At 35.5% G+C, this 27604-nt stretch overlaps 2 protein-coding genes across 11 annotated transcripts; one reads left to right on the top strand and one right to left on the bottom strand.

Annotated features, from left to right (window-relative positions):
* Positions 1-456: 456 nt before the first annotated feature.
* On the bottom strand, positions 457-19318 carry LOC105457925 (D-2-hydroxyglutarate dehydrogenase, mitochondrial). 5 transcript variants are annotated; one of them, XM_011702890.1, is made up of 11 exons: positions 8760-9018; positions 8614-8693; positions 8333-8531; positions 8043-8239; positions 4765-5060; positions 3987-4184; positions 3259-3452; positions 2589-2757; positions 2100-2398; positions 894-1062; positions 457-810 (listed from the first exon to the last, which is right to left on the bottom strand). In XM_011702890.1, the coding sequence occupies exons 5-11, from the start codon at positions 5030-5032 to the stop codon at positions 545-547; spliced, it is 1563 nt and encodes a 520-aa protein (XP_011701192.1). In that variant the 5' UTR covers positions 5033-5060; positions 8043-8239; positions 8333-8531; positions 8614-8693; positions 8760-9018; the 3' UTR covers positions 457-544. The 5 variants fall into 5 exon arrangements, with proteins under 5 accessions (XP_011701192.1, XP_011701191.1, XP_011701188.1 ...); XM_011702889.1 differs by lacking the exons at positions 8333-8531; positions 8614-8693; XM_011702886.1 differs by lacking the exons at positions 8043-8239; positions 8333-8531; positions 8614-8693; positions 8760-9018 and adding an exon at positions 18861-19130.
* LOC105457926 (polyhomeotic-proximal chromatin protein) lies at positions 15633-27275 on the top strand. 6 transcript variants are annotated; one of them, XM_011702897.1, is made up of 14 exons: positions 15633-16103; positions 19775-20348; positions 20691-20942; positions 21154-21432; positions 21560-21761; positions 21928-22163; positions 22636-22861; positions 22981-23147; positions 23298-23589; positions 23691-23942; positions 24057-24140; positions 24213-24360; positions 24485-24665; positions 24744-27275. In XM_011702897.1, the coding sequence occupies exons 2-14, from the start codon at positions 19926-19928 to the stop codon at positions 24963-24965; spliced, it is 2964 nt and encodes a 987-aa protein (XP_011701199.1). In that variant the 5' UTR covers positions 15633-16103; positions 19775-19925; the 3' UTR covers positions 24966-27275. The 6 variants fall into 6 exon arrangements, with proteins under 6 accessions (XP_011701199.1, XP_011701197.1, XP_011701194.1 ...); XM_011702895.1 differs by having other exon boundaries at positions 15634-15912; positions 20685-20942; XM_011702892.1 differs by having other exon boundaries at positions 15634-16103; positions 20685-20942.
* Positions 27276-27604: the final 329 nt, after the last annotated feature.

The following is a 27604-nucleotide window of genomic DNA, read 5'->3' as shown; positions in this document are numbered from 1 at the left end:
AAATGCAGGCAAGTATGCATGTATAAAACAAAAAAATATTTTTTCTTTAATATTCAAATCCCTATTTATTCTATTATTCGCTTCGTATAGTTATAATCTTTTCTTTCTACATCAGGTACATATTTATTATATTATATATATCGATAGATTTCAAAATTAGATAATTATAAACATCTAGTACATTCTATTTGCAAAGACATCTATATTTTGATATTTCTCATAGCTGTCACGATAATTATGCCGCGTATCTATTTCGAGTGAGGCGTTAGTCACCAAGATGTTTTATCTGCTTTTATCGGTAGATGGAAAATAGCCAAGTAGAAAAGCATATAGAACCTTGTACGTAAAGTCAACGCGTATATTATAATACTATTGTACGTAGTAATAGCATATAATATGATACTTCGACATTTTGTTAAACATTTTATGATAATCATAAAACGTTTGATTAGATAATCGCGCTTTACTTATTCTCCTGATTTTATTCAAATGGCACATTGAAAATTTACATTATTTTTTTATGTACAAATTACTCTTACGATGATCATGACTTTTCTGTAATTGGCAACACCTTATAAGGATTTAAAATCCAGTTCGGATCCATCATTTTCTTAAGATCGTACATCATCTCGATCTCGGAAGAGCTTCTGCTCAGGTGGAGATACTTGGTTTTTTTAAAACCGATACCATGCTCCGCACTGATGCTACCCTGGCACTGTGAAACGTATTCGAAGATGAATGGCTCTATTTGTGCTGCTATATCCTCGTAATATTCCGGAATAGAGACTTGTATGTGGATGTTTCCGTCGCCTGAAGATAAAAACAGGAAATTATTTACGAATATTAAATTTATTCCTAGACATTTGAATCATCCTTATTTGTGTTATTATTACCTAAATGGCCGTAACCGCCGATCCTAACAATACGCGGATCGCGTATTCGCTTGCGAAGCACCTCGACTACCTCATAAAAGGAAGACAGCGGTAGCGAAAGATCATACTTAAATACGTATCCATCACGCAAGACACCTCCGCTAATTCTTTCTCTTAGTGCCCATATATTCTGCAAATTATATTTTTATTACTAGAATGTAAATTGAAAAACATTTTTAAAATATAGATTATCCATTCAAAAAGATCCATATATATATATATATATAGACTGTGCCTTCTTATAGAAGCTTGCGTGACACAACTGAAGGATAGCTATATTCCTTTGTCTCGTTTCCTTCTATTCCTTCCTCATGCATCATACAGAAAAGAAGAGAAAGTTTAAGAATAGGAGGAACAAAGATAAATTGCCTGCTTAAACATGCTTTATCTCTCTCTCTCTCTCTCTCTCTCTTTCTCTCTCTAGTCACAGTGTGCAATCTTTTATAGAAGCGCCCAGTCTATGTATATACATAATCTGTCCCAAAAGTAATGAAATTATTTTTGGGGGTTTGATCAGAATTGTCGCGGAGTGAATCCATTGAACAGGACTTTTAGTGCGGAATGTCAGGTATACAATGTGATCCTTCTTAGTTGCCTCTGAGCCTTTTTTGCATTCAATACCGTTAGCAAAGTACGTTGTAATTTTTGTATGTTGTCATGGCCGAAAATTCAATTACAGTACAGACTGTGCTGTATTTCGAGTAGCGTTACGCGATCAAATTCTGAAGACAAAGCAGCATTCTCATAAGCTATTCTCAACATCTCCAATATGTTTCGGAATTAGATTTTTTCAGTTTTACATAGAATTTGATCACTATTCGAGAATAGCTAAATTTTCGACCGTGACAAGACACAAAAATAATGCACTTTACTGACGGTATCGACTGCTAGAAAGACTCGGTAGCAACTGAGAAGGGTCAGACTGTATACCTAATGTCCGCACCAAAGGCCCCGTATATATGCATCCACCTTCTGACAATTCTTCTGATTGGGACACCAAAAATAGTTTCATTACTTTGGGACAGTCAAATTCTATTTAATTTACATTCTCTTGTGCGCGTGGAAGTCAAATGTCATGAATCGCGATCAACTCTCCGAGAATCCTTATTAGACCGTAACAATATAAATATGATTGATATAATATAACGTAATTTTTCAATCACGTACATTAACTTTTGTTGTTTCGTTGGTCAAAGTGCCATCTTCGATAATGTCATCGTTAATCGCTTTTTCAACAAACGAGGATAGTTTCTCTTCGTCATGGGCCGAATGACTACCGGAAGTTTCAATAAGCATGTAAAACTCGTGACCATCCTCGCGGCTTGTCAATGGATTCTTCAACCCCAGGGTATTGACGGAAACGTCCATAGAGATTCGATCTATCATTTCACAGGAGGACAGTATTTCGCCTAAATGGCGTTTCGCTAAATGATATGTTTTCAGCACCTTATCGAAACTTGCTAATCCTACAAAAGTTATATAATTAATAAATATAGAATGCCTAAAGATTAAATTTTTATATTTTAAGCTAGCAAAGTTTTGTAACAAAGTGTGTATGTGCAGTCTATATGTGTGTGTTGAAGTTTAACTTTATATGTTAAATCTAATAATATATACAAACATATTTTTGTATTTTATTTATAATAATGTGTGTACCTAGAAATGCAAGATTCACAGCCTTCGGCAATGGTGGACATTGAATAGATACTTTGGATACAATTCCTAAAGAGCCTTCAGATCCTATAAAGAGATGTTTTAAATGATATCCGGTGTTGTTTTTCTTTAGCGCATTCAGGCAGTTCACGATGTCGCCGTTTGCCTTTACCTAAATAAAGACAATTATTTAATATTATTTTCAGTCATATTAAGCTATAAAAGAAAAGATTTTAATCTCCGCACATCAAAATTTAAATTTTCTAAATTTAAAAAATTCTAATTGTTTTTTTCTAATTTTGAATAATAATTCCAGAATTAATATTATAAAAATAAATAATTAAGAAAAGAAGTAAAAAATAATTTATTATATTTTAATTGATAAAAATTGAGCATATATGCAATATTTACAACAATGTTATAAAAATTTCAGTAAAATATAATTTATACTTTTAACATTGTCACATTTAAGTTATTTAACATATAAGTACACACACATGCACGTGCGCGAGCGCGTATTTATTATAGAATATAAATTTCATATAATAATAATAATTTTATAAAATAATAAAATTATTTTAAAATATATAATAATTTTAAATATATAATAATTTTAAATATATAATTATTTAAAAATATATAATAATTTTAACAATTTAATACTTAGACTTACTGCTTCGACTCCTAAGACGGTTCCGTGCAGATTGCCATAACGTAAAAGCCGCAATCCACCTGCGTTAGTTGATACACAACCGCCAATCAGACAACTCCCCTTGGCTCCAAGATCCAAGGGCATCATTAAGCCAACTCTAGCTAAATGGTTGTCTAGGTCCTGTAAAACGCATCCAGCCTCGCATGTCAGTATACCTAACACAGTGTTTTGTGTTTTTAAATATAATGGTAGTACTACAGAGAAGCAAATAATTACGTTACTTTTGTAATATCTTTTTTACTATTTCAAGGATTCTGCCGCAATATTATTCGCGTGTTATTCTCTAAAACATATATTTTCAAAAAAGATATTACCACTAAAAAAAGGGAAAAAATGTCTAAATTTAATTCAAGGAGCCTATTATGGATACAATTTACTTAAAAAATTCTTCAAAGCATTTGATTGATCAATCAAAGAATTTTTCAAAGCATTTATAGCATCAAGTGTGTCGTTGCCTAGATTAAATTACACACACGCGTGCCATTGGTATAGATTAAATTACACACACGTATACACATAAATTAAATTTTTTAAATCTTTCCAATTTAAATATTTAAATGAAAATTTGAATAGTAACAGAATTTAGCAGATGCAATTGCAATGTAAATAAAGGTTATCGCTCAGCTTTTTTAGTAGAATTTTCGAAAATCTTCAGATAGATTTTCGAGTTAATTGCACTTATCGCCTACCTGCCAATTCATTGGTGTCCAAAATTTTATTCATTAACTTCATGGAGATGACGATTTCGTCAAATACCGGGTTGGAACCGCCCACCAGTCCGGTGTTACCGCTTTGTGGGCAAACTGCTAAACGCTTTTCGTTACAATATTTTAATATGGATGAAACCTGTTCAGTGGATTTCGGTTTCAGTATTAGCCGACTGGCACCTGCAATTACATTATTTAAAAACGTAAAAAAATAATGTCGGACTTTTATTTTAAAAATTGATAATGCATTTCTTCTATTTGAACTGTATTGCACAAATACAACGAGCGCGTCATACTGTATTCCATTTTTTACATATTTCATAGTTTGGAAAAGATATTTTACACATATGCCAAAAATAGTAGTGTAGAAAATTTGACTTATTTTGAATGAAATTAATGTGAATTCCTTAAATTGTAATTTTATATATTTATTTGTTTCCACAAACTTCCTCTCATTATTTAAAAAATATAAAACTATTCAATAATAAAGTATATATTATTATTGAAAATCGTATATAAAATTTTAATATATTAATTACATTTGTAAATAAAAAATATGCGAATTCTCTAATTATGTCCTAATGAAATCATAATTAAATATACATGTCGGTTTTATTTATACATAATGACTTATAATTATATATTTATTATTTTATCATCACAATTCCCTTGAGATAAAAAATTACCTTTTCTTCGTATATTTTCCAAAAAAAAAAAAAAATAAAGATTTTTCCCTATTGTACATCCCCTCACTTCTTACCCCTGACAGTCTTTGCAAAGTCGATGTTGTAGCCTTCGCATTCATCCGGATCTGTGATGAGACCGTTAGATCCGAGCAACGAGTCGAAGAAGCGAACATCTGCGTCCGTGACCGTAGCGTAGGGTCCGCGTCGTATTTTGTACCTGATCGATGTTAATTCAGGTTTCGCAGCACTGATCGAATAGTAACGACTTGCGATTTTCCCCGAACATCTTTCAGCAACTTTGTTGCACTGCCGAAGCAGAACGGACATCAATGCGCTTCGCATCCTGATTATTTCCCACGATAAATTAGTCCTGAAAAAAGAAAAAATACATGTATTAAATATTTATAGTTTCAATAAAACATAATTCTCAATTAAAATTTTTCTAGGAGAAACTCGACAGAAAATAATGTAGAATGCAAGAAAAAAATTTTATTATATCAAAGAAATATTTCCTACTTCGCATGACTGATTGAGAGAAAAGAAATAAGAAATTTGCTCAAAAGTTAAAGCTGCTAAAGACTAATGTTTATTTTAATTAATACGTACTTTTATTATTGTACTCATGTAATGTCGCATATAAGATTCATAACATTATTCTTGTCGTGAATATACAAAGTCTGTCAAAAAGAGAAGAGCATATCCGATCTAACTTTAAAACTATTTATTATAAAATGATGAAAAGTATAGTTATTATAGTTATTCGATTAAAGCAATTGTTAGTCGTATTTGTATTAGTCGCAACTATTATCGATCATCATTTACAATTTTTGATTCATATTTTATATTAAGATCGCTGAGTAATTTAAAGACAAAAATCGCCAAACTTATTATAAATTGACACAATTGCCAAGTATACGAAATTTCTTTTAAAAATAATTTTCAAAACGACTAAAATAATTAGGAATTGACATCAGAGAATTATGAAGGACAATCAAATAAATTAAAATCTTTGACAAACTTTTTTGTTCAACGTGTGCAATAAATTAAATATTTTACACGCACACACACCGCGCGCGCGTGTGTACGCACACGCACGCACGCACGATTCATATTTTTTAATAATTTAAATAAAATGTGACATGTTTAATGAATTAAATAAAAATAACAATTTTGCAGTTAATCAATAAAAATATGTAAAATATTTAATTCATTATTTTCTGTTTATGTTAGCAATTAAAAGGATAATATAGGATAATATATAAGGATAATATATTTTATAAGAATAAAATAAATTAGATTCACAATAAAAAAGTTTATTTAGACAAATAAAATTATTAATTTTATTAACATGGCGTTAACAAATAAATAAATGAATAAATAAATTTTATTTTATTAATTATATTAATTATTATTAATTCATACGTTATTAATTTTGTTAATAAAATATATATTAATTATTATTAATAATAAGATAAACCTATTAATAATAAATTTCAAAATTATTTAATTTTTATTAATAATTAAATAATAATTAATTTAGTTTGGCAATATTGTGCAAAAAAGACAACATATGTAAAAAAAGAAAATTGCATAATTTTGTGATTGCATCATAATTTATCGACGCAATAAATCATAATTTCTTAATTGAAACTACCGCCATCTTCAGATCATTTGTCAACTTCGTCGAATTTCTGCGCGCGTTTATTATCGACACAGTAATACTTTCGTATTATACAAGAATAAGAACTCAACTTTCCAAGATCGAATAAGAAAATAAAAATGGATCATTTGTTCTATAATCTGTCTATTTTTAATAATTAAATTTTACACTTTTTATTTACGTTGTTTTTTCTCAACGTCTAATTATATCCCTATTTCATCTTAAGAAAGTGCAGAAACATTAACTGCAATTAAAGAACGGGCCTACGATCTTGTAAATCGATTTACCAATAATTAAAACATTGTCTCCCGCCATAACATATGATTTGAACCATCATAAATCAATAACACTTGATTGAATAAAATTAAGATATACATCATGTTTAGTATACCACAATTAAAAAATCATTGTAATTTTTGGTCTTTCTAGGTATAATATACTGCTTTAATTATTTTATTATATATTTATGTTATTATATACATTTTTTCAAGATATTAATAGTAATCCACATCATCAGCTCTTACAAAAAATGCATAATACATTTTTTGTAAGAAATGTGAATTACAATTAATATCTCAAACAAAATATATACATATAATAAAATAATATATAATAATATAATTATATTTATATTATATATATATATATATATATATATATATATAATTCTAATTGTACTTTATTTTATATTGAAATCTTGATTCGGCACAATATTTATATAGGTATATTATATAGGTATATTATTATATAGGTATATTGGTATAGGTATATTAACATCTATTAATATCTATTAATATGTCTACACAATATATTAGATCACATATTTAATGTATTTGAAGTACTTCTCGAGCTTCAATTTTGAAAGCAAACTCGTTACTTCGTGAAGTATACAGGGTGATTTAAGAATATAAACAAAAAACATCTACTCATTATAAAGTTATAGAGATAAAAACTCTGATAGAGTGTTAAAAACAGATCATCTCACAATTTTTCTTTTTGATTTTCCACAAAACTCAATAGATCCATCTTCTGTATCAGAGATATAGAATCTTTATGTCTTAAAATATTACGTGTATAAAGAAAAAAAGATCAGGCTTAAGAAAGCGTCCGTAATAACTTTTATCTCTCTCAAGGTACGATAACCAGATATAGTTTTATTTGTTCCCCAGTAAATATGTATCCTAAATGTACATTCAAAATGTATCTTTTCGATTCTATCAAGAGTTACGATATTAAGATACGATGCTCTTACCTATTCCCTGGTGAACATCCTAAATGGATATATTCAAATTCTTTTCTATTCTCCATTTTCAATCGTTCCGATAAGCCTATCGTCATGGCAGCTCATTGCATGTGATAGATACAATGTACAAATGTGTACGAAGTGTACGAAAGAGAGTTTGCAAAACGACGTCTGTCGTAACAATGTCAAGCGTTAATGCCGCTATCCATCCCGGCGTTACAGTGATTAAGGCGTGGCTATCTTGGCGTGCCTATTTATAGCCGGACTTACATGCGGCGGTGCGCCTTTCACGCGCGCGATCGTACAGAAAGTGCGATTCGTCGCGTCTGTAATTGATACAAAAACCGGCGCGCGTATATGTCCCGCGATCGGCGTAATGGCGCGTCAAAGAGGCGGTCGCCGATTTTTACGATAAAAATCAAATTTATCATTTGGGAGGAAAACCGCACCGTCCAATGTGATCCAATCTGCAGACACTTCTTCGTTAGACACACACATCTCTCACACCGTCTTCTGCATCTACGGTTGTCGCAGAATCGCAAGCTTCAGTTTAATGACGAACCTTCCTGTATGTAATTTCTTTCAGGTAGATCCCCCAGTAACTTCAGAGAATTCTGGATATCTTTCCTGAACATCTAACGTTAATCTGTAGTGGAGTTTTAAAAAATCTGAGAATGTAAAGTCGCTTAAACTTAAGAGAACAATAAATTCGAGATTGAAACAAATTATTTTTAATTACGTCAATTATTTGATTGATTTAAAAAATTTTTAATATTTATAACGTCAAAATGCGATTGTTGGATTTCTTTCATCGAAATGTCGTTGTGAAGATATTTAAAAGTAAGATTTTCTTTTTTCTCTATCCACTGCAGATATCAACATACTGCATGCCGATATCGAAGTTCAACAAAATATATGACTTTATAATTTTTTTTAATCTATAATTTAATTTATTATTATTCTAATCTATTCTCTTTATTATTAACATTCTTGACATAATCTATACTGTTTACAGCTCACTTCGAAACTAACAAAGTATGAAGAGATAAAGAGTAGTATGTTTCTCCGAATCTTCGATAAAGTTTCTCAGATACGTGTCTCTATACGAATTCGCCAAATGAAGTTCGTCAATGAATATTAAACATGAAAGGAAGCGATCGACCTACCTCCTGCACAAGATAACCTAAATTCCTAATCTATTATTGTCACTGATGAGACAATAATCCTATCATTTCCTCTTCGTCTCGTAACACGATACTATTTTTATCACAACCGTTACACGATTATTCAAACCGTGGTAAATTTAACGCGCCTTTTATCCGCGACGATTGCATACGAGGTCAATGTCGTGACATTTCGCAAATTAGGATGTGAAATTCGAGATGGTCCTGTTTGAACCGTGACACAGAATCAAATGACAAAAGAAGCTGCAGCTGATCTTCTTAAAATTATTCCGCTAAAAGTGCGTCTTTAGAGATGAACTTTGTGACGTACGTATCAGAATTAGTATCGTTTCACTCCATCATATCGTGGGTATGTAATTCTACTTGTCCATACGAACGATACGAGGCTTTCCTGTTCCCATTCGCTGTCGATAAATTGCAGATAATCGAGTAAAAAGATGCGCGACAAAGGCGCACAAATAAAATGTGCGCGAAGAAAATCGGGATAAGAGGGCTAATAACGAGACGCGCTTTGTGCATCGTGACATTTCTGTCGTTTCCACCCGCTCGCTCACTCGTAACCAGAAGTATCGTTAATTTCCACGTTTTAATTGTATTTGTGCAATTATATAGTAGTATACCGTTCGAGTGCTCTTCGCGAGCATCCCTTTGCAACGTTGTTCGATATGTAAATCATACCCTTTTCACGGTGCACTCATTCGGGTTGCTCTATACCTATATATCGCGATTTGACGCGAATATAAATGAACGCGCCACGCACATGTTCCTGCCGCATCGCGATTTTTCGATTGATATACGAATACATTTCCCGGATGTTCCGTAATTGCGTCCATAATTAATCGGTCTCGCGACAAAACGTCCTAGGCGACGCGGTAACTCGCGGATCCGTCCGTCTGTTCAGACCGTTCGATCTCGATTATCACGTCCGCGAAAAACCGTGAGGGGGAATTATTAAGAACTTAATTTTAGCGCGGTCGACAGGTGGAAAATAGAAGCGATGGGAATCGATGAAGCGTAATCCAGCCGCTGAAATCTCAAGTGTCCAATCGATAAAACCCGTCGCGTCGTCAGCTAAGCGACATCGGGGCTTAACTTGTCTTCATTTTTCAAATTCTGGGAGCACAATGGGAAAGGGTACCGCCCAAAGAATGCCGCTCGTAGCGATTCGTTGTAGACGCACCGCGGGGACTCGTTAAAGTTCCATTATAGGCCCTTTGAAAGAAATAGTGGCAACAATGGAGACAAACAGATCTCTGCGGCAGAGAATTAAAGAAGTATTCATATTTCGACAATCACGAACGCTAAGTGTCAATCAAATATTCGATTTTTTTCGTTAGAAAAACATATAAAAATTCGTTAATATCTATAAATGAGTATAACATTAGCCCACTCTTATGTCTTTTGTATTTCCCAAACGCGGTGACAAAGATTTATGAACAGGTTATATTGACTTTAAAAGTAAAAGTCAATAAATAAATATAATTTTTAATAGTAAAGGCTCAATAATTAAAATAATAAATTAATACATATAAAGGGCTAAAGTCAAAGCTTAGATTTTTTCGCTTCGATATTTAACAAACAAACATTCAATTATTAATAAAAGTAAAAACAGACACGTTTCGACTCCGATCGGGTCATTATCAATTTTACAAAATAGTAATCAGATTAAAATGTATTAATCCAATTACCATTTTGTTACATTGATAATGGCCCGATTGGGGCCGAAACATCTGTTTACTTTTATTGAATGTCTATTTGTTAAACATTGGAGCAAAAAAACATCTAAGCTTTGGCTCAATAAATAAATATAATACCGATAATTAATCTTTAAATCTCCAAATAATGATCTATCTGAAATAAAGGAAATTCTAAATATTCTTCAAATTGGACAAATACATTTATATTGTAAAAAAAATATGTAAAATTGCACGAACAACAAATGTAAAAATTACATGGTTTATAATAAAATCTAAACATTATAAGTGTGACTTTTATATGCTATCACATAATTGCACGATTTATATCACAACTTTTAATTAAAAGTAACTTTTTATAATGCAAAATATGAAAATCGATACCATAACTTTTCAGAGATTATATATTTGAATGTATGCACACAATAGTGATTCTTGTTAGACTGATCGTTCTACAATATACCATATGTCGAGTCGTAAGCCGTAAAATTGAACCAATCACAGTTTATTGTCTAGAGGAGAATATACTTGATTGTGGTAGGTAATTTTTCATGACTAACGGTTAGCAGATATACGATATCTTGTATATATCTATAGAACGGGTTTTATGCTCATTCACGAATAAACGAAAAGCAACATCCGACAGGTTCCTTTTCGCATGTCTATATAGCGTCGCAAGTTGAACTCGCTGCAGAGATAATACCGGTATGGGATATTGTAATATAAGATTGTACCGGATTCAATAAAAAAAAATTATATAAAATAATAAATTCATATTTATCATACAGCAAATGTTAGAATTAAGAAAGGATTATATATTTCTTTTGGCATTCAATCTATACTTAGCAAACACCAAGTATAATTGCTATGTAACATATATGTAACACCTGTATATTTCCATATGTTATATGGCAATTATATAATACATATATCTATGTTACTGGATAATGTCAAATTAATAGCTCATTACTCTAGATTGAAAATTAAGAGGCCATGTAAGATCTATACTATTAATTTTCAATTTGTTTTGAATTTGGCCAATTCAATATAACAGAAAACGTATAATAATGCGTCCCCTCGACGCAATTACTATATACTAAATTAAGAATTAATTACGATATTAATCTATACAATACATGTGATACGTAGATAATGAGAATAATGAGAGGAAATCTTATTCGGAATGAAGATTATATTGCAAATCGAATATCGCGATACTCAGCGACGAAGAGGATGGCCCGGTGCCCTCGAGCGTCGTTGCCCCAATGGATCCGTCATGGCACTCGTGCGGCAATTACGCTTCGCTCCCCCCCGTCGCTACGGTCGCTTCCATTTTCTCGGCGTTAATTCGAGGACCGATCGGACGCAGACATCGGATATATTATAATCTACAGCGAATCTTTCGATGGGGTGCCCTCCTACTCCTGCCCCTTCCCCGTCGTGTATCACCGAACGATACGCGGCGGTATATTACCCAGCAGGAGACTGTGTGGGGAAAAAAGAGGTCAGGGGTGGAGAGGGAAGGGACGGGTGTGGGAAGGAGGAGATGGCAGTGAAATGAGCCCGCGGTAGAGAGGGAAGCGCGATGGACATCGAAGAGAAGAAAGAGCGGCACGGGGTGGGAAGGGAGAAAATACCACGGGAGAGAGATTGAGAGTAGTGGGAAGGGAACCAATCGTCGCGACGACTTAAGCGCTGTACGCGCGCGCGCGCGACGTCCTACACGCAATACATATAGTGTGTGCATGTACGGTGTGTACGTGTATATACAGGTCGAATCAGGATAAGCGCACGAACACGAAACCTCCTACGATGGCTATACATGTACGTGTACACGTACACACACGTGTATACACGCACACAGATTGTGCGACCAATTCACGGACATCGACCATGGCTATATCGAGAACTGAGACGAATCGAGACGGAATGGGATGGGACGGCATACGACGCGAACGAGCGCGAGCAGGAGAAAGAGAGAGCGAGAAAGAGAGAGCAGTTCTCCCCCCTTGTGCGCGGGGGCAGCGTGGCACATGCGCGGCCACGGGACAACGTTACACGCGCCGACGGTACCCAGGCCAGGCCAATTCCTCGGTGGCAGACCGAATCATTAACTTGTTTCCCTGGCAACCCCGTTCGACCCACACCATTGGCTGCGCCACTTCTCCCACCCGCGCGCCATCACGCTCTACGGTCAAACGGCAAACTACAGATGCCGAGATATGCTCCATCGTTCGCAAAACATAGCATAGACGTGGACTATAGGTATAATCTCCCCTTCCCCTTCCTTGCCGCCAATCTCCTCCGACTCGACCCTCGTCGAGTGTCATATACACCACATACAGGTATATGCGAGCGCGCGCGCGCGTCCGTTCACGCAGGGACTTGGTTACTGGGATTGGTACAGCCGGGACTCTTCCTACCCTACGCGCGATACGTCCTACCGTCGTACCTCGCGTCGAAATCCGAGACCGGTATTGGGAGATGAACGATAAAATCCGTTGTATTTCACGTCAGCGTGATTCCACTCTTTCGTTTGGATTCTCGCTATAGGAAACGCTACCGAGATGCAATCATTGTCGGCGCGTGAGATCTGACTGCACCGTAGCCGAATGATTTTTAATTAATAATTCTCTCAATTAATTGAGAGTACAGAATTTGATTGCGTTTGACAGTGATCGCCAAAACGCACAAAAACAAAACGTTTTTGCGAATAAAATGGCAATAAACTTGTTATTTCGTCAAACGCGAAATTGCAGAGATACACATGGGAGAGTTTTAAGGGTCGAAGTTTCGACCGCCGAAACAACAAGAACTCCACGTCCTTGATCTACGTGAGGATGAATCCCCATGCCTTGGGCGGAGCGGGATGCATTATGCATGGAGACCTCGACATCAAAATTAGAGCTTTCCTCGACAGTCGACACTGCGTCGTGCATCGGCGTCAAGGACGCGAGACGTCTATGTTTTTGTTTTTGAAGTTTTGCTCAAGTACGCTCGCGTTACGTTAAAAAAAAAAACAGTAACAGACAATTCGAATGTACTGATTGGATAGAAAATTTGTGCAAGAATGTGCGACGAGCCAATTGCGTGCGACTCGCGAGTGTCGAGTTTCGAGCCGGGAAGCATAAACTCAGCTTAGAGACAGTTGCGTCAAGGCCGTACCGTGTCCGCACGGGGCCACAGATACTAAACGTTACGCGACCCTCGCTACTTTATTATAAATGTTATTAACGTATACTATGTACATGTTACTTTGCTACAGCAGACTACTTTGGATTAACAGCGTTAAAATTATTACTATAACGTATATGTATATGTATATACGTTTATATATTTCGGCGACTTAGACAAGGATTAAATATAAAAAATATATACTTTTAAAATAAAATATTGCAAACTGAATAAAAAGAACTGTTATAGCATAACATGAAATCACGCATGCATTAAATCAATGATTAAACCAATGTTTTATAAATTTATTTGGTAATTTGGTATTTTGAATAAAATTTTATAAGAGAGAAAAAAGGAAAGAAAGAACATACGTTAGGATGAACAATGCTATTTCATTTTATTTGCAACAAAAACACATATACATATACACACTTTTTTCTCTCTTTCTCTTATACGTATATATTTCGTTGCAAAGGGGGAGAGAAATAGTCATTCAGTTCAAACGATATAACTCATAGAACTAGTATAGTAGAAGCATTAAGCCATTATACAATAGCATATACAAAAACGTAAAGCAGTAAGACGTATAAATTGGCCAATCACAGTAGAGAACGTAAGATTATTGCCTTACATTTTCTACTATCGATTGGCCGATTTGTTTACTGCTTTACGTTTTTTTTATGTGCCATGGGCTTTAACAAATGACCTTGATGTCAAATTTGAAATCTCTCTGGACATTTTGCACAAGTTCTTTCGATTCACAATCAGTGAACTCGTAATAAGAAATTTTCCTAAGAACCTAATTCAGAGAGCCAAATTTTATCGTTTATTCTTATAATTTAAAATATATAATGTATAAGTGCACAATGATAATATGTAAATTATATATAAATATGTGCATTTTTAAGTACTTTACTATCATATAATAATATTTTGATATCAATTAAATATTCTAATTATAACTATTTTTTCGTTTACGTAAATATGTATGTATAATAATATTTAGTTAAATTAATAATATCATACGATGTCTCGTATGATAAGTAATATTACAAGCACTAAAGATAATTCTTCACATGGAGCAAAAAGTTCATTATAGAAATCCGGTTCGTGCGGTCGTTGTTACGTAAAGTTTCTAGTGTTGATTACTATTGGTAATTGATCGTAAGCTGTTTAATATGAATAATATGATTATCTATATATAAATTTCTTGTTATGTTCTCATTTCTCATTGCAATAACAGACGAAAATAAAATAACAATCTTTTATAATCTATTTTTTTGATAAAAGAAATTTGTTTAATAATAAATTAATAACAGGTTTTAATTTTTTCTTTATATCGATTATATTTTCATAAATTCTCAAACCTAATGTAATAAAATGCATCTACAATAAATGTATTTAATGTAAACATATAAATTATAAGGTATTGAAATAATGTACAAGAATAACAAATTTGAAATAACATCTTAAATTATAAAGGTAATATTCAATTGCAATTTTCAACTATAACGTATTTTTAATCGGTGCACAATATCAATTAAACAGCAATATAACCGAATAATGTAACAAATTACTCATTATTGTTAATAATGTGCTATTAGCTTTCGTGAGTATCGCAATTCCCAATTAAATATAAAAATAAAAGATTAATAATAAGATTTTCTGGAAAGAAGAAAAGAGGAAGAAATTCTTTAAAAAAATACATGTAAAACGGAATACCAGGGCACTCGGAACACTCTGCACGTTTCTGCCAATGCTATGCTGTGAAATACGGCGTGGACTATAGATCTGTATACGTGCAGGAACAAATGGTTCGCGTGCCTGTGTGTGTACGTGCACACGATAGGACGACTTGGGCGCGATAGGTAGCGGTGAGGAAGGAGAGAAGGAGAGAGATGAAACGAAAGAGAGAACACAGTACCGTTAGTGAGCATGCGCTTATAGCCATCACATCCGATGGCTCCGCCTTTCTCGGCGCAGACGATGCCTTTGGGATTTGTCCCCGTCGAGCCAATCAGGAGGCACGCTGGACGACGCGCGGCGCACGGCGGGAAGGTTGCGATTGGAAGGGATGGTTGTGTCAGGGACGCGCGGGCATTCGGGGAGGTAGTCGTATTATACCGTGTGGAACAGGGAGGCAGCTAGCAGCAACGGCAGTAGCAGCAGCATCATCGATAGCGGCTACGGCGGCGGATAACTATTATCGCGAGCTCATACTAGCTCTCGTAGCTAAGCCAACGAATTTCGCGGGGTGTTGTCGCTCGGTAAGAAACGGTGATTCGTGAAAAGTGAAAACACTTCGAGCGAGCGAACGACACGCCGTTGGCATCGTGCGCTGCGACGGACAAACGTAGTGGTGGTGGTGCGAGTTGGGTACACATATACACGTGTACGTTCACATACACGCGCAGGCAGCCGAAGCATATATATATAGGTGTGACTGCGCAGTCGCCATGTGAGTACCTGATAAAAGGTAGAGTGAGACATCCGTGTCGAAGACTCCGTCGACTCGTGGTGGCGTCATCGTCGTCGTCGTCGTCGTCGTTGCGTAGGGCGGCCGTCGAGGGTACCCACCCCCTTCGCCATGCCTTCGTAGGCGTTGTATGTGCCACGCGAAAAAAATAAATAAATAATCACTAGACGAACCGTTTGTGAATTCTAGATTATCGCGCTGATGACGACGATCTTCGTTGAACGCGACAACGGTCCGTCGACACGATGCAACTGTTCGATAACACTACGCTTTGTCTCTGTCTCTTCCCTGACTTTCTGTTTGTTTCCCTCTTCTCTCCTTCTCTCTCTCGCACACTCGTCCCGTCGTTTCTCCGAACGGTGTGTGTGTGTGCGCTCCTCATTTTGTTCAATATGTCGGCGTCCGCACGAGACGCCGCCACTTTGGATTCGCGTGGAGGGACGGCCCGCAACGACCGGATACGTACGATGCGTGCGTGTGTGACGGCCAGCGTGCACACGTTTTATTGCGCTTTCAGGCGAGTGTATCGCAGAGGGAAAAAAAAAGAAACGTCTCTTTTTCTCGCGTGCTCTCGAGTGCACCGTGTATTCTTGCTACAAAATTATCCGTTTATACATCGCTTCCAGAGAGCGAGAGAGAAAGGAGATTGCCATTATGGCGAGATCCATGTGTTGTCAGCCGTCCCCCTGGCACAGTTGTTTTTCTCCATCTCTCTCTCTCTCTCTACTTTCCCCCTCCCTTCTGATTTTTCTCTCCCCTCTTCGATCCCCTCTCTGTCACACTAACCCGCCTTTCATTCGTATTTCCCGCTCTCCATCGGATCACACGGTGCTTTCCCCCCCCCCATCCTTGTTTCTCCCTCTCGCTATTTTACCATGCCACTAATTATGGTGGTACATGGGCTGGGGCGACATTTTGTTCGTTCGCGCGCGCACGCACATGCCAAAATGGAATCGTCGGCGTTTTGCGCCGGATCGATATTCCCGGGATGGTTTTTCTCCGCGTGACAGGATATGCAGAACTCTGCGTTACCGCACGAGTTCGGCGTCGGACTGCTTTCTCTCTCTCTCTCGCTTTCCCCTACCTCTCTCCTCCCCTATTCACGCTGTCTTCTTCGAACTCTTCGAAGCACAGCGCGTTTCTATTTTCTCTCTCTCTCTCTCTCTCTTCGTCGAGAAGCATATCGAGCCCCAGCGTTATAAAGGGTGTCCCAGATGTGTGAAATCTACTTTTTACACGAAGGTCGCGTATCGACATTTCATGTACCAGTTTTCACTCCTAGATCTGATACCATTTCATTTCCGCAATGCAGAGAATCCTCGGATTTGTCACGAGCCACTTTTTTTCGTCTATGTTTCATCGAGCGAATTAAGCAATAGGAAATTGATTTTCCCATAATAAAAAGAGAGGAAACAAAAAGTTGTAGCTTTTCAAGTTACATCTTTCGAAAAATATAGCCTTCGCAAATATAGCCTAGGCAAGATTCTTTGTTCAGTTTCATGTGGACTTGATTTTAACGGGCTTTTATCTCCAAGTTTAATTAAAAAGATAATTTAATATTGAAAATCTACGATAAATGGTATAATTCGTCTCGTTTTTCATCGAAGGTAAAAAACACTAAATTGATTAATAGATGAAACGTGACTTAAAAATACATGAAAGATTGATTCTTACAATTAGATAAAACGTTAGCCTGAGACATCCTGTATAAAGGGAATAAAGATAAATTTTTCCTTGTCATAAGAAACGCTCTTAATTGAGCTTATTCTGTAAAAAGAGAATTATTCTCTATATACAATTAACGATATACAATGATTCTTAATTGTAGTTTATTATAGAGATAAAATAGAGACTATAAAAAACTTGCAACATTTTGATTCTGTTGGTATAAGTATTAGGTCTGCCTTAGTATATTTTTTTACAACTCTTGCATTTGTAAAAATAGATGTTTTCTTTTTTAACAAAAAAAAAAGGTTTTAAAAAATAATTTTAATATTAAAATCACAATAACACTGCAACAATTATCAATGATACTGCAAGAGTGAAATTAGACTAATGACAAGATTAGAATGAGATTAAATGGAAAGTTAAAATATACAATCTTAATGTGTTAGAATTGCAATAAAAAATATATACTATTTAAAAACACATATATTATAATATTGGAATAAAATGATAAAAATTCGAATAAAATTCATTTAAATTTAATGTTAGAATATTTGATATTAGAATACATAAATATAACTACATTGTTGCAATAACAATGTAGTTATTATAATAACAAAATGAAATGATAATACCAGATAATTAGTCAGTTGGAATATCAAATTATACAATGCTCAAACTGCAATATTGGAGAAAGTGATGAGATTACAGAATGAAATAAATTGAAAGTGTTCAACTTGTCTTGTAAAAGGCATACTCAGGCTTATCCGTTAAAACAGAGATAATATTTTTATAGTTTTCTGCAGTGCTGTGTATATTCTTCTGGGAAAACAGTTGATAAAATCACTACTTCCGTCGCACGTCTGCATGATGTTTTAAAATGCTTGAGCATTTTGAAACACTCAGCATTATTCTTATCGCATTAGCTAACGCAAGTTTATAAGCAGATAATTATTGCTGGACGAAGCATACGTCCAATATCGCGGAGATACTGCCTCTCCGCATGATTTACGCAAATCAATTTATGTAGCACGACTGCGATATTCGGTTACAGATATGCACATATATACATACACGTTTAAGCCCCGCATAACCTATGCACTCGGTTTTACGTCCCGCGTTGATGGAGCAAAAACCGCCTATTTACGATGAAAAACGACTCGTTCGATCGAGCGACAGAAAAGACCACCAGATGCGACATCAACTCGACAGACTGACCGATATCGAGCGAATCAGTAAAACCCATATGCTTTGACTCGCCGCGCTTAATCCCACGCGCGTTTACTCTTGCGCGGCGAGAATCGGGGAAGCGCCGACGAGACGAGACGAGACGTGAGGACCGCCGATAACTTTTGTGAGGACTTACTTTGCCGAACCGAGAAAGGAGTCTTTCCGTCAATGCGTCACCGCCGAGAGAGAGGAAGAAAAAAAGATGCGACGTAGGGCACACTTCACTCCCGGGCACCACCAGTGCAATAGCTTCGCTTGCGAGTCGAGCTCCCTCGGGTCCCACAAGTACGCGTACTCGTCCGTCAATGAAGGTTATGATACGCGGGCGACATGTATGGCGCGGCGTCGATGGCTACTTCACGTTCACACGCTCGTCTCCCGAGCCCCCGAGCACGAATCGTGAAGTAGACACCCCGACGCGGGTATTTCCATTTGAACATGAAAATAAATAGCGCTGCGCGAAACACAATGCGGAAGCATTGAATACTCCAGTCAATAGCGTAGATACAGTCATACTACTAATTTACTTATGAATAAGCAAGTAGAGAGAATATCTCGCTTTGAGGGACAGAGTAAATTTTAAGAAGCTATGAAAATTAATGTATCTCCGACGATGCGTGTGTCTTGCGCAAATATGCACGCGAAAATGTAGGGAACTGACTGAACTATGAAATATATATACCTATATATATACAATATATATATATATATATTTTTTTTTTTTTTCAAAAATTAATTTTCTATGGTCTGTATTGCAGGTGCGGCATAATGAGAAGATTGAAATTGGCATGAATGTGAACGTTTATTTGTAAAATGGCAAAGAAAAAGAGCTACGTGCAGTTGAATACTGTCTACTCGTTACTCTGAGAGAACGTCTAATTTGATTGCGACGCAAGGGTATAAGGAAACATGACAGATGTCAAGCAGATGGGAATTTCGCCATCGCAACCGCAACAACAATCGCAATCGCAACAGTCGCAGCAACAAGCGCAACAGCAGCAAATAATGATCGCAACTCATGACCTACAGCAGCAGCAGAATGTCCAGCAGTCGCAGCAACAGCATGTACAGCAGTCGCAGCAGCCTCAGCAGGTCCAGCAACAAGCCCAAGTGCAGCAGCAGCAGGTTCAGCCGCAGCAGCAGATGCAGCCGCAAGTTCAGTCGCAACAGCAGCTGCAAGTCCAGCAAGTGCAACAGCAGGTTCAGCAGCAGCAGCAGCAGCAGCAGCAGTCGCAGCAGCAACAGCCACAGCAGCAAAATAACGGACCTCACAGTGTTGTTCCTACTCAGGTTCAAGTGCAGCCGCAGGTAGCTGCCAGCATGCCCCAACAAGTAATTATTAATTTATACTTTTTGAAGTTACTTCATTCTGTTTTATCAATGATTTTACATTAACGTATTAGTTATGTATTTATTATATTATTGAATATCTTTAGCGTACTTTTACATTTCTTATTACATTCTGTTATTGATTCTATTTTATCAATAATTTTACATTAACGTATAGTTATGTATTTATTGCATTATTGAATATCTTCAGTGTACTTTTACATTTCTTATTACATTCTGTTATTGATTCTATTTAATTATGTTTTATAAATTGTCACACGTTACTTCATTCTTTGACTTTACTTTCACATAAATACATCGACCATCTCATTAAAAAAGTTACAGGGAGCTGTTGCAGTGTCGATGCAGCATCATCAGCAGCAACAGGGAGGTGTGTCCATGACGTTATCTGGTCAACAAGGCGCAACTACCATAACTACGATGGCTGCACATCCGCAAGCGGTCCAAGTGATTCAACAACCAATTCAAAGTCAAGCTTATCATTTACAACAATTGTATAATACTCAAGGCACACCTTTATTGATGCCAGGAAATCTTGCGCTCCATCCAGCAGGCATAAATCCCTCTTCTATTCAGGTACAATCAAGTTTTCTTTAATTCAAAATTAATTTATACATATATTTTTTTGTTAGTGAATAACGTTATAAAGTTATTAAAGATTTTACTAAAAATAATTGAACAAAAGATGCGATATGTTAAAAGTTAATACACACTATCTCTCTCTTTAATAATTTTTATAGTTATTACATTTGTGTTTTTAATTTAAAAAACAATGTATATTTCACAGGTGATAACAGCTGGAAAACCGTTTCAGTCTGCAACTCAATTAACTCCTCATATGTTGGCTACGACAACGACACCTGGACAAGGAGGTCATTCAGTTGCCGGTGGCACCAAAGTCCCGGGATTTCCGGCCGGCTATTTACCCGTTCCCACGTCCGCTAATCCTGGTGCTGGCCAGACGCTAGTATTCGGTCAGCTCGGTGTAATAAATTCTCCACCACCATCACTGCAGCAGCAGCAACAACAGCAGCAATCCACGAATAAACAAGATCAAGTACAAAAGGTAAATATAATAAAAAATATTTAGAATATAATGAAAAATGATTGTACAACACGGTACACGTTGTGTTTGCTTATTACTTTTCAAGTATTATCTGCATTTGTATACGATCTATTATTATTTCAAACAGTATACAGCGTGCACCACTGGGACACCTTCAGGCGGAAGAGCTGGTGGTATGCAGTTTGCACCTTGGCAATTTCCTCAAGTATGGGCCACCGGATTGCAACAGCCGACTCTGCTGACTGCCGCGCCTAATCAAATATTCATTCGCGGCCCCGCACAAACTGATATGTTTATACAAAGTCCACAGCCGATACAAGCACACAATGGTCAGTATTTCCATTCATTAATACATTTAAGTATTTTTAAAATAAAAATTTATAATATTTCTTAGTTTATAGTTTTTTTTTATTTCCTCTGTAATACATGAACGAAAAGTTCGTGTATAGTGAAGAACGAGTTTAAAATATCTTGTTTATTATTTTATTGGACTAGCTCTCGCAACACAACAACAGATACAAGGTGTGCAACAAATAACAGCAACTGGTGGAAAACCTACGAAAGTGATGGAAATTCAGCAACAACAGTCTCAGCAGGGTAAATCGAATACGAGTGGGCAGCGGCCGTTGAGTATTTTACCATCGTTGCAAGGCACCAACGTACGAGCCGCCAGTTCCGTCTCCACACAGACAGTTTATGGAGTACAGCCTTCACAGGTTGCACAAACACAGGTTATACATAATAGTATTAATATCAGCATACAATATATGAAATCAATTTTCTATACTTTTCCAAAAAAAAAGGGCATGATATCGATACTCACATCTCTCGAAACGCTTAATTTGTTACTGGTTGATTTGTCTCGTTGCGCTTACTTCAGCCGTAAGCGACTGTGATTTCATAATTTGACAGTTGTGTGTATTGTATGTGAGTTTAATAGCGTAATAACAAAATAACAAAAAGTAAAAGCGCGTAGCAAAGCGCGCGTCTGTAATGTTAGTAATAATAATAGAAAAAAAAACAAGAAAAATAAATCAAGATTATTTGACTATAACAGATGCATAAAAACATTTCATAACTCTTGCATGATGACTATATATGACAATAGACAGATAATTAAACATTTATTAGCATAATAATAAAAACAGTGGTAAAACAATAGATATTGGCATATAATAGTATAGTTATTTATTAAATATTCAGGGTAAGGGTAACAGCAATACCGGGAAAGGCCGTGGCAAGCCAATACAATCTCCGCAACAACAGCAACAGCAGCAGCAACAACAGCAGCAACAGCAAGCCCAACCAACAATGCTACAGCATCAGCCAGTCTTCATACAGAAGCAGCCTACGCAGCAGCAACAGCAGCAGTTGCCACAGCAGTACCAACAAGTGCAATCCTCCCAAATACAGACTAAGCCTATCATGAGTAAGAACGCTTTTTTCAAGTTGATATTTACACGCTACTTATGCTATTAATGTCGAGATAAAGAATTGTTAATATGGAATATTTAAACGACATTGCAGTACGAAAATTTTCGTTTGTAGCGAATATGACGTTGCAACAACCACCACCTGGCGTTGTCTTAGGAGCGGATCGTTCCATTATGCCGGTAGTCTCGGTGGGCGGAGTTGGAGTTGGGGTCGCCGCTACATCGCAAATAAATTCAATGTCGCAACCTCCGATGTCGACTATGCAGCAACTTCCTTTACCGGTACTAATTGCTATAATGTTATTTTGCCGATCTTGTAAACACTTATTTATATTGAATAACTATAAAATGATAATAGAACTCTTATTTTTTTCTGCATTTAGAATAAAGATGCAAACTCAAGAATAATAATGAATACCCCTCTTTTTCTAGGCCATCAACCCAACGATTATTGGTAATCAAATAATAAGCGGTGCGTCGCAGGTTCAGGCGATGCCGATTGTGAGTGCGACGCAGGATCAGCCAACGCCCGATAATACGAACTCGACAATAATGATTACATCGCCGGACCGTAATCCGCAGGCTGAGTGCTCTCTGATATTGTCGTCTACCACGAATCCCCCGTTAATAACTGACGATAGCATGAAATTAGCTGCAAAGAAGGATGAAGTGCCTGTCACTACGGAAGATATCACTACGGCAGCACCGCAGTCGGAAATAACGGGTATTGATCTTATTGTATTAATAAATTTGAATATCTTTATTCGGTAAGCAATTCATAACGAGAAGACGGAGATATAAATGGTTTTGTGACCGTCTATACAGATGGAGACCAAAGTAAAACGATAGCGAAAGACGATGAAACGAATGCTCCAAAAGTGGACGAGAAACAGTGCAATAACCCGTTAGCAGGGCTTGCCAATACAGTAAACGCGATTACGAATGGTGTAGTCGGTGATGAGTCACAGATTATACCGATCGCAACAGTCATAGTGAATAATAAACAAGCGCCGCCTAAAGCCATGGTAAAACCGCAGGTCCTTACGCATGTGATAGAAGGATTTGTGATACAAGAAGGTATACTTGCTGCCTTTTGCCTTACCTTTACTAATTATATTAATTATCAAAGGTCATTTTCACACTGATGAATCGCGATATCAGACATAAGATTTCTTCTTATCTATGCTGCAGCGTCAGAGCCGTTTGCTGTGAGTCAGGAAACTACGAATATCCTTAATCGAAGTAACGCAGTCGAGATAAACGAAGAGCCCCCGAGTAAGTAAATTATTCGCACGAGTGATTAATGCTGCGTTTTGAGTTTAAGCTAATACAAAATCTGCATTACAGAAAAGAAAATTTGTGTTAATTATTCCAACGAAGACGATGGAACTGGTGATCAGGACAGTAAATGCGAAAACTGCGGTAATACGATCGACGAACAGAACGTCAAGTTGAAGAAAGAAAAGCGATTCTGCTCATCGATGTGTGCGAAGAGGTGAGCACATTTTATTAATATACTAAATATTTTAAATATTTTACACCGAATTATTTATTCTTAAATATTTTTTTCTTTCGCAAATATTCTTTTTAACGAAGACTTTATCTCATCTTATGCGCAGTAAAAAACGTGAAACACGAGAGCGCGATGCTACGGAGAAACAGTGGACTGAAATAGAGACTGAAACTAAAACTATCGATAACGACATAATGAAGAAGAATGGCGAGGAGAAAGCTTTGTCTACGAGTACCACATCCTCCATCGACGAATCACTGCCGAAAGTGAACCCGGTTAAATGGACGGTAATGAGATATTTTTATGAGATTGAAAAAAAATATATTTAAATATCCAATACGAGCGAAAAATTACGTGTCATACAGGTGGGTGAAGTATGCGAATTCATACGCGGTCTACCGGGCTGCTCCGATTACGCAGAAGACTTCGCCATCCAGGAAATTGATGGCCAAGCTCTTATGTTGCTGAAGGAAGATCATCTCATGTCAGCGATGAGTATCAAATTGGGCCCGGCATTAAAAATCGTCGCCAGGATTGATTCAATGCGCGTAGAATCGAACTCGAATTCTTCGTCGAATAATTCATAACCATCTACCTATCAGTAGCGGATTCCTGAAGTTTTCAAAACGTTTCTAGCCTATGGGCTACAGGGTTTGTGCAAGTATTTGATTGATTGTAAATGTATAGGATTATGTATGACTTAATTACGCGAGATGTCTGTATAAATATTACGGACGATACTGATATATTTTGAAAAACTTTAACATTTGCTTGATGGCTTATCTCTTGAACAAGTTTAATTTTAATTTTTTAATTTAGTTTTTATTAAGCAAATTTTGAAAGAGATCAAGCAATATTTTTCTTTCAAGCGTAAACTATTAATTGGTATTATTTTATGACGAATTAAAGCCGAGGATACTTGTATACTATGCGTATGGGGGATACTCGTGAATATGATAATAGTCCTTTGAAACAAATTGTTCAACAAAAAGTTGATCTTTAAAATTTCCTCAAAATTTGCGCTATTCAATAGTATCATCCATACGGTATTTATAATTTAATTTTTAACATAATTGGTTTGATAACTAAATAAATTTAAAGATATGCCGTATCCTTTTTTTTGTAATTCTTTTACGATTATATTGTCGAATATATGTTTATTTTATGTACAAAAACCTGACTTAGGTGAAAATATTGTACTCTCGAGATACTAATGTTACATTAAACGCGTGGAATTTGTTCAGTTATAGCGTATTTCGGGCTTGACACTGATGTTCAAAGATATGTATATATAATATAATAATAGTCGTACAATCTATTGAGTGATTTTATTGATCTTAATGATCAATAAAACGTTTGTGAAGTGTTTTATTTGACACATATATACAATGTCTGTATAAACATTTTCTCGAAGTGCACTATTTTGTGAAGCTGGAACTGTCAAAGAATAGAGTACAAATTGTCCATTATACAAGAACATACATATAAAATTGTATATACATGTAAAACGATACAGCACGCTGTATTTTGTACTCAAGAGTAAATACTACCGGTTGACGTACAAAATGCATTGCCTTCTATACAACTTGCAGATAGTAGCCTTTATAGTTACTGTCTCGTTAAGAATATTTTTTTTCTTATGCCGAAACGATAATTTTTTGATCATTTTTACGTTGATATTGAAAAAAAAAACTGCCTACTTGTCATTACGTATTTTCGTACAGATATGTTTTTGTAAACATAAGACGTGTACTCGGTTGATGAAAAATGTAAATAGTAGGTATAAAACGTTTATTTATTGTACAAATTTTATGATGAGATTTTAGTTACTGAAAATTATCCTTCCATTTATTATGTTTAATTCTTCGTCTAATGGAAGAAAAGTGATTATTCCTATTATGTAAGAGAAATTATTTCTGTCATTAATAATAGTATACTATGAAGTAATAAGAAATTCTTGGAAAGAATTGTCACTATTTTTATTTGAACAATGTCTTTTCAATAAAGTAAGAATTGTGACGATATATACTTTTAATATGTCAATATATTTGGTATGCTCTTGAAGTTCAATGCAAATATTTTATATAAATTAACATAACCGTCAATTCTGAGGCTAACCAAGGTAAAGGTTGCTGCTTTTATATATTTCTTAGCGTAAGATTAATTAATTTTATACGTATTTCAATATTGTGCAAAACAGCCGCGAGATGTGTCTCAATAGGATCCGTCACGTTTGGATTGAACAATGATTTCCGCGTTTTATGTAAACGTTAAATATAGTGATAGATGTGTCTTTTTGTACGCCGTAAGAGAGAATCTTAGCAGAGGAAGCAATATAGCTCCCCTAAAAACATCACATGTATCACATATTACTAAATTTATTCCATGCCTCTATTCATGCCTATTGATAGACAGTAGAAGTTTACATAATGGAAATTAAATATTCTGTACACTAGCATACAAGTTTTTGTTCCAAGTTCGGTTGCACCAACAATGCAAGCTTGTTATTCTGTCTCTAAAGATAATTATCTTCCATATTATGCAAATTCAAAAATTTATTTCCTTTTTATACGCCTCTATATAAGGCTCTTATACTAAAAGAAAGCCTGTAGGTACAAAATTTAATTAGCGCTAATTGAGATTGGTGCAACTGTAGCTGAGATTTCATAGATTTCATGAATATTGAAAAATTCTAGCTATAGATTCAAGGTTTAAAATTTAGTACATTTTCGGCAAAGTTTTGAGATAACTCAGGGCCAAATATTTCACAATATACTTTTTATAATGAAGAGGCAAACTCTGCAGTAGCATAAAACTAAATTATTATTATTATACATTGGGGAAGCGAGGGCTGAAGTAACTGCAATTGGAACTTCGAATAAAAAAGATATAATGAATTATGAGTCAATTAATTGTAGGATATACCCAGTCATTTAAATTTGTTTCAATATATTTTTTTGTAAATAACTTAAATTCTTTTCTTTATAATTTGTAATTCCTTGTTGGACCTTGTTAATTTATGTCTAATGTGATCTTTAAAGAAATTTTTGAGCACATTATTAAAGACTTGCAATTCAAAATTATATATATTTCTGTAAAATATACTGCCATTAAAAAAAAGTTAGTGATGGATAAAACATGTTTAAGATAATATCTATTGCACAAACTGTAATCTATCAAGTTTATTTACAAGAAATTAATATAATTTTAATCTTTACACAAACTA

The sequence above is a fragment of the Wasmannia auropunctata genome, unplaced genomic scaffold, assembly GCF_000956235.1.
Source record: "Wasmannia auropunctata unplaced genomic scaffold, wasmannia.A_1.0 LD334880.1, whole genome shotgun sequence".
Lineage (NCBI taxonomy): Eukaryota > Metazoa > Arthropoda > Insecta > Hymenoptera > Formicidae > Wasmannia > Wasmannia auropunctata.
The sequence above is the reverse complement of the archived record's forward strand: the minus strand, read 5'-3'. Positions and strand labels throughout refer to the sequence as shown.